The sequence below is a fragment of the Mustelus asterias genome, chromosome 9, assembly GCF_964213995.1.
Source record: "Mustelus asterias chromosome 9, sMusAst1.hap1.1, whole genome shotgun sequence".
Taxonomy (NCBI): Eukaryota; Metazoa; Chordata; class Chondrichthyes; order Carcharhiniformes; family Triakidae; genus Mustelus; species Mustelus asterias.
In genome coordinates, this window is record NC_135809.1 from 49,768,103 (window position 1) to 49,781,438 (window position 13,336).

Below are 13,336 nucleotides of genomic sequence, written 5' to 3' on the forward strand. Positions count from 1 at the left end.
TTTAAAAGAGGTTAAATTCACTGAAGGTGGTTATTTTCAGTATGAGAACCAATTGAGAGCACTGATCCTTTGAGGGACTTAGCTGGGGCAGTACAACAAAATTACTGGCCTGAATCCTCTGGTCAGGGTCGGAACCCCTATATCTGACCTTGGACAGATACAAAAATACACACTTAACTTCCTCGGATCTCTCAGAGTAGTCTTCTGATGGAGGATCCCGCAGAACACAATGAATGCAGGGCACCACAGAGGGAGCAAGGCAGTGAATTAGGGGAGAAAACCTTGCCTCCCCCTCCCCCACAATGGCACTGGCTGCCATTCACTATTAAGTAAAGAGTTTAAACATCCCAAAGTTTCTTTGAAAAGCTATGGAGAGAAGGTAAATGTGTAAAATGGTAAGGTGGGTAAAGGGGGGTTAGGGTGGGTAAGGTAAGTGGGCAAAGAGGTGGAACGGGTGAGGATGGATAGCATGGTGAGGTTGGGCCAGGTCAGATTAGGTCAGGGGTAGTTGGGTCATTCAAGTTGGATCGGTGGAGTTGTCAGGTGGTGGGGCCAATCAGTTCAGGAGAGGGCTGGAGTAGGGAGGTCAGAGGGAGGTGGGGCATGGCCAGTGTGAATGCTTGAGGAGGTAGTTCTGTAGTTACCCAGCTGTTGGACCAGGTTTGAACCTGTCCAACATTTACTGAGTAACTATTCGGGTGAGTCAGAACTGTTAGAAATCTTCGACTCTAACTCAGAGTTGGAGACTTTTTCAGAGGATCCCAGGGAGCAGGGGAAGTCCCAGACAATTCCCAGAGTCAGTGCATTAGGGCTCCTGAAGGGTCCCTAGAGACAGGAAGCTATGTTTTGTTTTGATTTAGTGGTTATCTCTCTAAAACACCATCATAGTACATTTAAGAGTTTCACAGCCAGTAATCTGTAACTAAGCTTGTTTCAATTCAGTGTTGCAAAGTTTGTCATCATAATTTCCCTGGGAACAGACTCAAGGTAGAGCCTGGCATGATTTTTAAACACCTATCAGATTGGTTCAGTTTACATTTGAGAGTTTCCATTTCATTTCAATGGCCAGTTATTCAGCATTCAGAATAATTCAGTAACGTTTCATCACAATATAAAAGACAACATTATATGAATTACAACAGTGGGAAAGCTCTCATAAAGAAGGCAGTCAATAGTTTGAGATTCCTATGCAAAAGCAAGTTTAGTAAGAAGCGGCAAGATAAAAACCCAAGAACAGGCAGCTTTATATATTCCTGAAAGTTGGAGTAGAAAGACCAACCTAGACTCTGCAAATCCGGGCCTATTTTTGGCAGAATGGAACTTCAGTCTCACCCAGTTCTGGTCAATTTTCAGCTTGCGGCGATAAGACACCACCTGGAAGGAGACACACTGGCTTCTGCTGGTGGGGCCCATTGATCTGCACCCAGAAATATTCTGAGGCAATTGATCTGCCACCTTGAGAGGAAGAAGGCAATCTGAAGCTGCCTAAAAAATTGAAATTAGGGAAAATTTTGCAGCAGTTCCTGAGGTGTTTGTATGAGCCCCACAACCTTTGAGACTCGGTTGAGGACTGGATGGCCCATCCGACAATAGAACACATCCTCAGCTCTGTTCGTCTCTCAGCTGGGTTACGCACTCAAACCCATGGCAATATTGAAGATGAGCAAGCTTCAGGTGTCACGGCCAACACTTATCCCCCCATCCAACACCATCATTGTGATGTCCTGAGGAGCTGCTTATATAAATTATTTTGTTTCTTCTCTCTGACAAATCTGGAGTCCTTATTAGAACTAGTTAAGAGGAAATCTGGCACTGATTTTTCAAATCAAGAGGGGTTGAGGAGGTAAGTAGACAAGGGGCAGGATTTTCCAGCCACGTTCGCCCCAAGACTGGAAAATCCCACCCGAGGTTAATGGACCTTTGCGTGGTCCTGTCCCACCTGCTACAATTCCCATGGCGGACGAGACGGCAAAATCCTGCCCAAAAAATATTTCTACTGAGTGAGCCTGCAACTGAAGGACATTAATTTAAAGCTGCCACTTTGGGTGACTAATCCTCCAGGCTTGTCCTGGACTCTACTTCAACATAGGATTAATTGTCTGGACCCTATTCTGAGCAGCCGGGCAAAAATCATTTGTGGGGGGTGGTGGGCATTGAAAACTTTGAACATGTCCCTTTAACGTTATTAAAATATTGGAGATGGGAAGCATTGCTGTTTGAATTGGCATGGCAGCTCGAAGCAGGACGTTGTGTGATAAATCCGCCGGGAATATCGCCAACCAGGGTTGACAATTCTGCCAACACCATAAGAACGGAAGGATGAGGGGCAGGAGAGAATTTCCCAAAGAGTTGGTGAGGCATGAAACCCTCCACTAGAAACAGAATCTATGACATCTTTTAAAAGAGATATCGATAAAGATTTGAAAAATAAAATTTCAAAAAGATTGAAAAACCAGTGACTGGGGCAAAGTGGATTGATGTCCAGTGCAGAGATACATTTAAAAAGTATTTAGACGTGCACTTGCGATGCCAAGGCATACAAGGCTGTGCGCCAAGTGCTGGAAAATGGGGTTAGAATAGTTGGGTGGTTTGTCTTTGGCCAGCACAGAAGTGATGGGCTGAAGGGCCTTTTTCTATGATGTGCACCACTATGACTCTATGATCTGAATGGCCTCCTCTGTGCTGTCAAACTCTATGATTTATGTTGAGTCACTTTGACTTTCCAGAGATTTTAATCAGAGGCCACCCGTTGGTATTCCAATTCATTAAAGCAATCTGGAAATTAGATGTTCGTTATCTGAGCTACATCTGTTATTTCGTTTTACAAATATTGGTGAGCTTTCCATTTGAACCTGAGTTCTGACGATTGAAAATTCTTCTCTTGGGAAACCACCTCACTGGCATCAGTTTCAGTACAGAGACAGTGATTTACTGGCCCTCATTATAGACCTGACCCTATTTTATCTGGTCTTTATCTATCCTTCAGGCTCAGCCTAAATTCCTACCCAAGATATCTTCTCAGGGTCATTGAGGAGAGCAGATGGTGTTCCAGCATTTACTCCTTTGATTTGCAAGTTAGGATTGGACTCTCAACTCAGACGCCCACGGGGTCCTCCAGCATTATGTCAAAAGCATTGAATGTTTCTGTAAATCAAACAAGTACTAATTTTGCATGGAGTGCCGATGCTGGATGAGCCATACAACCAGGAAAGGAATACTAAACAGATGGCTGAATGCATCTTCCATTTTGTGGCTAGTGAGCTCAGGGGGCCAATCGAAGGCTCTTTTATTTATAAAGCTGCTGCATGGAATGACCCTCTGACTTTCAAAAACAAGGGTTCGACTGATTCCTAGGATTTAACACTTGTCAAAGAGTCCTGTCTGCCACCACTGAAAGCCCAACTGGACTTTCTGTGCTCCTCCCTTACAAAGTTTGACTCTGCCTGCAGGTTGCTGCATTATGTGGAGGGTTCGGTGTGCTGCCAATGTAAACACAGTTTGCACACCATGTTGTCTCTGATTCATTATATGATGCTCCGCTTTCCATTCAAAATGGTCTTATCCAGCTAAATACTGCATCCTGCGCATATTAAGGGGTAGCATGGTGGTACAGTGCTTAGCACTGCTGCCTCACAGTGCCAGGGTCCCGGGTTCGATTTCCAGCTTGGGTCACTGTCTGTGTGGAGTTTGCACATTCTCCCCGTGTCTGCATGGGTTTCCTCCGGGTGCTCCGGTTTCCTCCCACAGTCCAAAGATGTGCGGGTTAGGTTGATTGACCATACTAAATTGACCCTAGTTTCAGGGGGATTAGCAGGATAAATATGTGGGGGTTACAGGGATAGGGTGGGATTGTTGTCGGTGCAGGCTTGAAGGGTCAAATGGCCTCCTTCTGTACTGTAGGGATTCTATGATTTTAAACTGACACAGGTTCACTGACTTCTTTTCATAGCAAACAACCTGTGATTTTTAAAAATTTATTCATGGGGTGTGGGCGTCGCTAGCTGGGCCAGCACGTATTGCCCATTCCTAATTGTCCTTCCTCTGTGTGGGTTGTTAGGCCATTTCCGAGAGTCCACAAAGAGGTTGATGACTCTACATGACGTGTTACAAACCTCATCACCACTATCACCCCATGGTATATGGAGAACCATTGCAAAAGAAAAATCACCCCACACCACGGCAAATAACCCACTGCTCTCTTAACATTGATTTATTTGGGAGAAAAAACACTCAGTGAATAGCCTGTGCTGAGCGAGCAAGAGACTGCACTGCTGTAAGACAGCTGTGGCGCAGGCCACACACAGCGGTGCCAATTCTTCATCAATAGCACCATCTAATGGTGAAGAACTTGCATTCCTCTCACTGCTCCAATAGACCTCCTGGAGACAGCTAAGGAAGAGAGACAGTGTCACAGAAAGGGGCACGAGTGAAGACCTGAGGTAATTGTCACCACGTTGTATGTGGACTATAGTGGGGTAGGTTATTCATGAAGGTGAACACTGGCTCGTGAATGGAGTGGAAAACAGAATGAGTTTAAAAAGAAATAATACTTTAGCCAAGACTGCTGGGCAGCTGGTGAGACACCTGGCCCAGAGTGCAAAGTCAGGAAACCACCCCTCGCACTGGTCTAACCAAATGCGGAACCCAACACGATCCCTTCGCCAAAGGGTATCGCAGGCTTCTCAATGTGTATCTGCTTTCAACATCAGCATATGGAAACATCTGTAGGTCAAAAACCATCCTTCTCCAGGTCTGCTATCATGCTTACAGAATGGAGGCCGTCCTGTGGCACCATATACATTGAATAAGTAACAGTGAGAGACATTCTAGACCAGTCTCCCCCAATGCAATGAATATTCAGGGTGGGGGGAATACTACTGTTAGAACAGTATAGTGATTCCAATGAAGTACGGAGGGATATCAATGCGGCAGATATCATATCTTTCAAGTGTTATCTAATAGACAAGACAATACAGTCACAGTATCAACTACCCATCAGTATAGATACAGCAAACAAAATGGTTCTTCATAAAAAAAATAACTACACTCTGATTGGAAGTAGAGTTGTAGATGTGGAAAAGCAGAGGGAATTAGGACTCCAAGCTCAGCGGACAGTAAAGGCTGCACCTCAGGTTGACAAGGTTGTAGAAAGAAAAGCCGACATAGTACTAGGTTTTACCTCAATACGTAGCCCAGTTAAAGGCAAGAGGTAAATGCTGAACCCATTTCAGTAAGAGCTCAGTTAGAGTATTATGTTCAGTCATGGACTGCAGGGAGGATATCAAGACCTCAGAGAGGGCACAGTGTAGATTCACCAAGATATTGCTTGGTGTGAAGAAATACAAATCCAGGGAAAGACTTGGAAAGTTAGAACATTTTTTTGTTCAGGCATCACAAATTATGGTAGCCATGTAAATAAAGTGTTCAAAATGATGAAAGATTGGGACAAGGGAGATAGAAGGTGAGGGAGTCAAGAATGAGATTAAATGCAAGGGACGTAGAACAAGGAGAGGAAAAACTACTTCACAGAGAGTGAAGGCGATGGAAATCACTTCAAGGATCAGTGGTTTGGGCAGGAACAGTAGATGGGTGGAATACTGAAGATGTGTTGAAAGGATTTGTGAACAGGGTGGATAAGTGTGATTACAAGTGTTTGCTTGGGAGGAGGCTAAACACTAACACAGTTTGTCAAGTGGAGTTGCCATGTTACAATTTCAATGCAATTTTATGCACTCCCGCCACCAATTCAAACCTCAAATGTTAAAGGCATTCCATACTTCGGGCTGGATTTTCAGCCAGGATTGGGAACCCAACATATGGATCGTTTTGTGGTCCCAACCCAGTGCCGTGTCAGTCATGTGACATGACATAATCTTCATACGCAAAGGTCCCGATTGGCCCAGAGGTGTGGTCGGCACCCGTCTGGCAAAGCCAGGAGTCTCCAGGAGGTGGAACCTTGTCGTGGAGGGTGATTTTAAAAGGCAAAAGGCAGCCTGGAGGTTTGGGGTATCAGGGTGTTCAAAGAGCCAGCACCTTGCCTTGGATACGGATCCCTGGGCAGTGCTGTCTTTTTACAATGGGCATGATTTTACCATTGCGTCGTGCCCGAAAACGTGGTAAAGCCGGGCGTGAGGCCATTAACGCGATCCGTGCCCGCGCAGATCTCCACTTTACCAAGGCCCAAAAATGGCTGCGATCCGATTCGCGCCTGAAACGGGTGCAACAGCAATTTAAATGCATTTGTATGCATTTAAATTGAATTAATGAGCCGCCCGCCCAACTTTACCAGCATTTCCCCCTTTACCATCGCGTTTGCGCATCCAGATTCGGCACAAAACAGACATGCTCGTCAAAGGTCTGTTTTGGGCGCTCCAGCTTCTGAAGAGGTAAGTTTAGTGCTTCCAACGGCTGGCTGACTGAGATTGGTGGCGCCCAGATTCAGCAGTTAGAATGAAAATGGTAAAATCGGGCCCAATGTCTCTCTTGAGACATTGATGGATCAGGAGAGTTGTGCTCTTCCCTCTATCTGGAAGAAGAAATCTTCTTAGCCAGACCAAGAGGGCACGGGCAGAGGTGACCAATACAGGACGCAGTGCAGAAAGCGACAAGTTCTGGAAAGGTGAGTGGCAAGCAGCACCTGGATGGCACATGCACGCATGCATGCACACACAGTGGCAGAACAAGTAGCCAGTTGCATCACTGAGATGTCAGAAACCCTCACATATAGAGCACAATTGAGCGGAGGATATATATCAATCGTATCACTGAGGAACCCAACATCTCACGTGAATGCCATGCTGGAATGGGTGAAGCAGGGAAGCCTTCTCATTAATCTGTCTCTCTTCATCCTACAGGAGAGATCACATAACCAATGAGGAATGCCTCAGGCTGCTAGTGGTGGATTGCGGCTGTTCACCACACTTAGCCAACGAAGCAGGCAGCGCTGGAGAGCAGGAGGGTGCCATCATGGCAAGCCACAGCTGATGGTGAGGTGGGAGGTCATCTCGAGCAGGGTCATTTGAAAGCTCAATGTTTGAAGGCCACTTCTGCCTAATGTGTGCTGTGATTGTGCAATGCCGTCATCTACTGGGTTTGTGGTATTGAGTCAGCTGCTGAGTAGGCCGAGATCTCATCACCACTGCCTCGAGTTTCCCACAGGGCCAGTTGTGGAGGGTGAGTAAGCTGCTGTAGCCCAGTCATTGCCAGCCTCCTCAATGGGGAGAGATGGCCCTAAAGCAACACTGCAGCATCATTCCTCCCCATCTTCCACCAATGCAGGCTCACCCACCTTGGTCAGAGCTCACTCTGATGTTCGAATGAGCAGCACTGGGTAAACCTCACCTCATGAGTGAGCAGGAGGAAGAGGGTGAGGCAGAGTTAGCTGTGGACAGTCCCCACTGGAGGAAGATGGACAGATTTAGCCATGTTCCACTGGGTAACAATGCTCGGCTTCAAGTGTCAGAAACAAGGAGGATTTCTTCTGAAGCATCAGAGGCAGATGAATTCCCGAATGTTGGAGATCGACGGAGGTTGAGGGGCAAGCTGATAGGGGTCCACAAGGTTATGAGGGGCATGGACAGAATGGATTGTCAGAAGCTTTTTCCCAAGGTGGAAGAGTCAATTACTAGGGGGCATAGGTTTAAGGTGCGAGGGGCAAGGTTTGAAGGAGATGTACGAGGCAAGTTTTTTAATACAGAGTAGTGGGTGCCTGGAACTCGCTGCTGGGGGAGATAGTGGAAGCAGATATGATCTGGATCAATCGCGATTCACAAACTTTCAGGACGACAGTGGCCTCGACAGTTGCAGGTACGGAGTGTCATGGGGGCTGTGAGACTGGGATGTATTGCGCATGGTGTCAAAAGTGACAGGGAGTGCAGGGTCAGGGAGTGGAGGGAGCAGGGTCCAGGTGCCGCCACCGTGTGTGTTGAAGGACAGTGTCAGCAGTGGAAATCGCATTTTGATCAATGTGGGTGGCAATGGGATTATTTAATGTGCGTGCTTCCTGAATCATTTCCCGCTCTGTGGAATGTGAGTTGCAGAACCATCTCGTGAGGGCTGAGAGTGTTGCTGAATTACTCCCGTGTCACCCTACCGACCACAGAACTCTGGGACAGCCTTGTCGCACTTCATAGAAATTACAGAATCATAGAATCCCTACAGTGCAGGAGGAGGTCATTCGGCCCATTGAGTCTGTACCGGCCACAATCCCTATCCCCAGAACCCCACATATTTACCCCACTAATCTCTCTAGCCTATGCATCCCAGGACACTATGGGGCAATTTAGCATGGTCAATGTACCTAACCAGGCCTAACGGCTTTGACAAAGGGTCATCTGGACTCAAAACGTCAACTCTTTTCTCTCCTTCCAGATGCTGCCAGACCTGCTAAGATTTTCCAGCATTTTCTCTTTTGCGTACCTAACCCGCACATCTTTGGACTGTGGGAGGAAACCAAAGCATTTGGAGGAAACCCATGCAGACATGGGGAGAACGTGCAAACTCCACACAGACAGTGTGGAGCGTAGATGGCTCATACTGGAGGGCACCACCCGACTGGTCACGCCAACGGAAGCACAGCTTCAAGGTGCCAATTCTCTGTTCAGTGCAGGTATGCGTTAGCAGGTAGCTTTGGTAGTGGCACCTCTCTGCATCCCTATCTGGGTACCAGATATGTGTCAGGAGTCCGGTGTTCAGAGAATAATCCTTATCCCTCAGCAGCTCCCCACAGAATCTGGATATTGGCCTTTAAGCACCTGGGATTCTCAATGAATAAAGGAATCATGATAGCTACCCGGGAACTGAGTGCAGACTTACAAGATGTACTTCCCATAGTCACAGACCAGCTGGACATTCATTGAGTGGAATCCTTCTCTGTTCAGGAATCTAATTGGCAGCTCTGTTGGTGCCGTGGTGGCTATGTGACACCACCAATTATCCTCTGGACCTGAGGGAATGCATTAATGGAAGCTACTAAGCGAAAATCGATGTACTCCCTTGCCCAAATATCCGTGACCTGCCCGAGAGCAGAGTGAGCTGCTGACTGCGAAGTGCCAAGCAATAAAAATTCAGGTCAACGGTGACCTCGATGGCTGCAGGTATGACAGTATCATGAGGGTTGTGAGGTCATTGCAGCCCAGAGGGAAGCCATTCGAGACCATCTGCCTGGATGGGCACAGACAATCTGTCATTTCAAGGTAGCCGATTCTTGGGTGGTACACCTGACGCCTTGGGTAGCAGCTTCTTTGTCTTGGAGCTCTTCACTCTGCTCCCTCGTCCTCCTCTGAGCATCTGCTAAAGTTCCTCCTCTCTTCCGTCCAATGGCAGAGCAGTTGTTCAGGAGCCTCGGTTCTGTCTCAAAAGTCCAATCACTCACTCCCCAAATCTAGGCCTCTCAGCCACAGGGACGGCGATTCTGTGTCACTGGCTGAGCGACGGAGTTTAAATCTGCCATTAGTTGTCCAATGCGTTCACAACCACTCCTGACACCCTGACGTGTCCCGGTCTTGTCAAATTCTTTCCAACTGAAAAGTTCAAAACCGCTGCTCCAGAGACTGTTTAACAGTTAATTGGAGGGGGTGTGGGCTCATAGATCCGCCCCCTCCATCCGTCCCCCCCCCCCTCCATCCCCCCCCCCCCCCCCCAACCCCCACCCCCGGATCACATTCCTGATCCAGTGACACCATCCAAGATTTTGATTCGCATTCACCTGCACCCAAATTCACCCTTGGGGGCTTTTCAAACTCCAGCTCCTCATATCTGACTCTGGGTACTTGACCATTAGGCATCAGGTCAGGAATATGGATAAGCCATTATATGGTTTTGGAGCAGGTCCAGCATTGCTAACATCGATTCCGTCGAGAAAAAGTGAACCAGTGGCGATCCAATTAGTCCCAACTTGCTTAGTTTCTCTGGTTTATTGATGCTGGGAGCCTTTGACAAGACAGGACTGCAAAGGTACAGAAGTATATAACACAGTCAATGGCTCATACCTGAGGACCTGCTTGAAGTATTCAATATTTCCAGCAGTGTGAGATCTCCCAGACTATCCTGGTCTGCCAAAAGTGCTGATTCCAAAGATCTGAAAGAAAGCAGAGAAAATCGTACAAAACATTTTCAATTCAAGTATCAAAAAAACACTGCGAATGACTAAAAAAAGATTCAAGGTGAATTCAGATAACAATAACCTTTGAGTGAACTGTGAACAATCACTAAGGAACAGATAGTTTCACAATAGCTAAAGCCTGGAGCGGATACAATGAGTGCCTGAGTTATTTATGGGTTATGTACTCGTACCTTTGGGGAGTGCAGAATAGCTTCAAAGCAATTGTCAGGTGGAAGTAGCTTCTTGGAGCCATAGTACTAACTTTTGTCTTAAGGCTGACACAATGGATCCTTAGTGCAATGGGGACATTTATTAACCTGCATACAAGACACAGCGGAGGCTGAGGACTGGCAGATTGTGTACACAAAGCTTGATCTATGTACATCTGTGGATGCAAATTCCTATGAAGCCTTGCCTCTTCCTATCTAGATGCACCATAGAAAGCATTCTTTCTGGTTGTATCACCGCTTGGTATGGGCTCCTGCTCTGTCCAAGACTGCAAAAAACTACAAAGGGTCATGAACGTAGCCCAGCCCATCACTCAAACCTGCCTCCCATCCATTGACTCTGTCTACACTTCCCGCTGCCTTGGAAAAGCAGCCAGCATAATCAAGGACCCCACGCACCCCGGACATACTCTCTTCCACCTTCTTCCGTTGGGAAAAAGATACAAAAGTCTGAGATCACGCACCAACTGACCAACTCAAAAACATCTTCTTCCCTGCTGCCATCAGACTTTTGAATGGAGCTACCTCGTATTAAATTGATCTTTCTCTACACCCTTTTTATGACTGACTGTAAAACTACATTCTCCGCTCTCTCCTTTCCTTCTCTATGTACGGTATGCTTTATCTATACAGTGCGGAAGAAATAATAGTTTTCACTGTATACTAATACATGTGACAATAATAAATCAAATAAAATAAAATCAAATCTTATCTGTGTAATCATTACCAACCTTCCCTAATTTCCAATACTCCTAATATTCCGGCCTCTTGGACATCTCCAGTTTTACGTGCTCTATCATTGGTGGCTATGCCTCCAGCTTCCTTGGCCCTAAGCTCTGGAGTCTTCTGCTCAAACTACTCTGCCTCTCGCTCCTCCAATAAGACACCCCTTAGAACTTAACACTTGGAAAAATGTTTCAGTCCACCTGTCCCAAATTAACTTATCTGACTCAGTGTCAAAGTTCTTCGATGAGACTTCTGTGAAGCGCTTTAGGACCTATAACTACATTAAAGGCACTATATAAATGCAAGTTGATCCTGTTTACTAAATGAGATTAAAGGCTGTGCTGGCATCACTGACTCTGGACCTTGGGTATCACACAGTCAGTGGAAACCCAAGTCATATTGCCAATTCCCCAAGGTCAGCGGACAAACCGATCGAGAGTTGGTGTTAGCTCCAGGATCTGGCAATGCTCGATCGGGAATCTCAGAAAGGCTGTCAAAATAAACTCATCAAAGCCACAAGAAAGGTAGCTTTGGAAAACATTCTTATCCTTGACTCTTGCTTTCTGTAATATTTTACAATTTACACAAAGGGAATGAGAGCTCTTCCTATTTCCCAATATAACGCCAGGAAATTGAGGAAATCCAAACTGACCTTTGACTTTCCTGTCAAATTTCCCGTGTCCGCTCAGAGACCAGGGCCCTGATAAGGCAGGAAAAGTGCACTTGAGGATGATCACATCAGGTCATTCATGATCGCAGTGAATGGTGGAACAACCTCAATGGGCCGAATGGCCTACTTCTGTTCTGATGTCTTATGTCTTTCACTGAATCATGAACACTTTGCAACCAAGGGGTTAGATACTGGGGGGGGGGGGGGGGGGGGGGGGGGGGGGTGTCCCCCTCGAATGCTACTCACTGCCTGAGCTGTTGGACATCGCTGCAGTCCTCCGGTAGCACTGTGATTCCTCGCCCATATGATGTCCCACCGTGGAGGTGGAATTCCATCCCTGGCGCAGTGTCAAGGCTCCTGCTTGGTTTCTCGGTGTTCAATGTGGCGAACTTTGTATGAATGTTGTGGATCGTCACGTATGTTCCCACCTGTAAGAAAAACCCTCACTATTTATTACTCTTGCTCATTTGGGAGAGTATCTTCCGTGTCCACCAACCTTAGTGAAACAGTGTAAGTGTGAGCATAAAGAGCTCACACTCACACTATCGCTCTTGTGTAACAAGTGTCTACATTACAGCTAAAATTAGTAAGTAGAGAAAAAGATACCTTTAGTATATTACTGTGAATCACTAACAGTCACTCATGGCTATGGGCAGAAGTAAAACTTTATTTGTATTTCTTAAGATTCTCATCTGTTTATAATTTGCGAATAAAACTTCAAGGACATTTAATTTCCAACCCTATTGCACTAAAACAGCCATATCCAATTGATCTTTCCAATGTTTTATACTCTTGATGAAATTGGAAATTCCATGCCTCAATTTCGGCGCGGGAAATCCTGGGTTCTGAATCTTCTTTGTAAATTCAGGTGCCTGCACATGTTTGGTGTTAAATTCTAATTGCTGCAACAACCTCTGATCAAAAAAAGGCAGGAATCTGGTGACTGGAGGGTTTGTTAAATCTTTTCTGGCGCCTCTTGTTCAACTAACATCTACATCTGTTGTTCATGGCAACATGGTGGCATAGTGAGTGCAGCGTGGTGGCACAGTGGTTAGCACTGCTGCCTCACAACGCCAGAGACCCGGGTTCAATTCCAGCCTTGAGTGACTGTCCGTGTGGAGTTTGCACATTCTCTCCGTGTCTGCGTGGGTTTCCTCCGGGTCTCTGGTTTCCTCCCACAGTCCAAAGATGTGCGGGTTAGGTGGATTGGCCATGCTAAAATGACCTTTCGTGTCCCAGGATGTGTAAGTCAGGGGGGTTAGACATTGTAAATGCTCGAGTTTAGAGAGTCGGTGCAGACTCGATGGGCCGAACGGCCTTCTTCTGCACTGGTATTCTATTGGATAATAGACATGTTGTGCCAAGTGTTGTGCTACTTGAGCACACTGCTGGCATCCAACATTTTTCGTACCAACCAGTACAAGTGACTAACTTAATAACACCACAAGTAAAATATGTGTCGCATTGAAAAATCCTCACTCTAATTTGTCACCATCAGGTCTTTTCATTCATATAAAGGCACAAAAGGACCATTCAAATGATAAAGCATAGTCCTTCTGCCAACCCTGTTTAACAGGAAATAAAAACAAAAAACGCTGGATAAACTCAGCA

The 13,336-nt window shown here is 46.3% G+C and overlaps 1 protein-coding gene across 1 annotated transcript in view; it reads right to left on the minus strand.

Annotated features, from left to right (window-relative positions):
* Positions 1 to 13,336, minus strand: part of pot1 (protection of telomeres 1 homolog) — a 373,135-nt gene that overhangs the window by 32,828 nt on the left and 326,971 nt on the right. The window contains exons 11-12 of the mRNA XM_078221203.1: positions 11,972 to 12,153; positions 9,990 to 10,078 (exon numbers count right to left, since the gene is read on the minus strand). Coding sequence (XP_078077329.1) covers positions 9,990 to 10,078; positions 11,972 to 12,153 — 271 coding nt within the window. The remainder of the gene's footprint in view (positions 1 to 9,989; positions 10,079 to 11,971; positions 12,154 to 13,336) is intronic.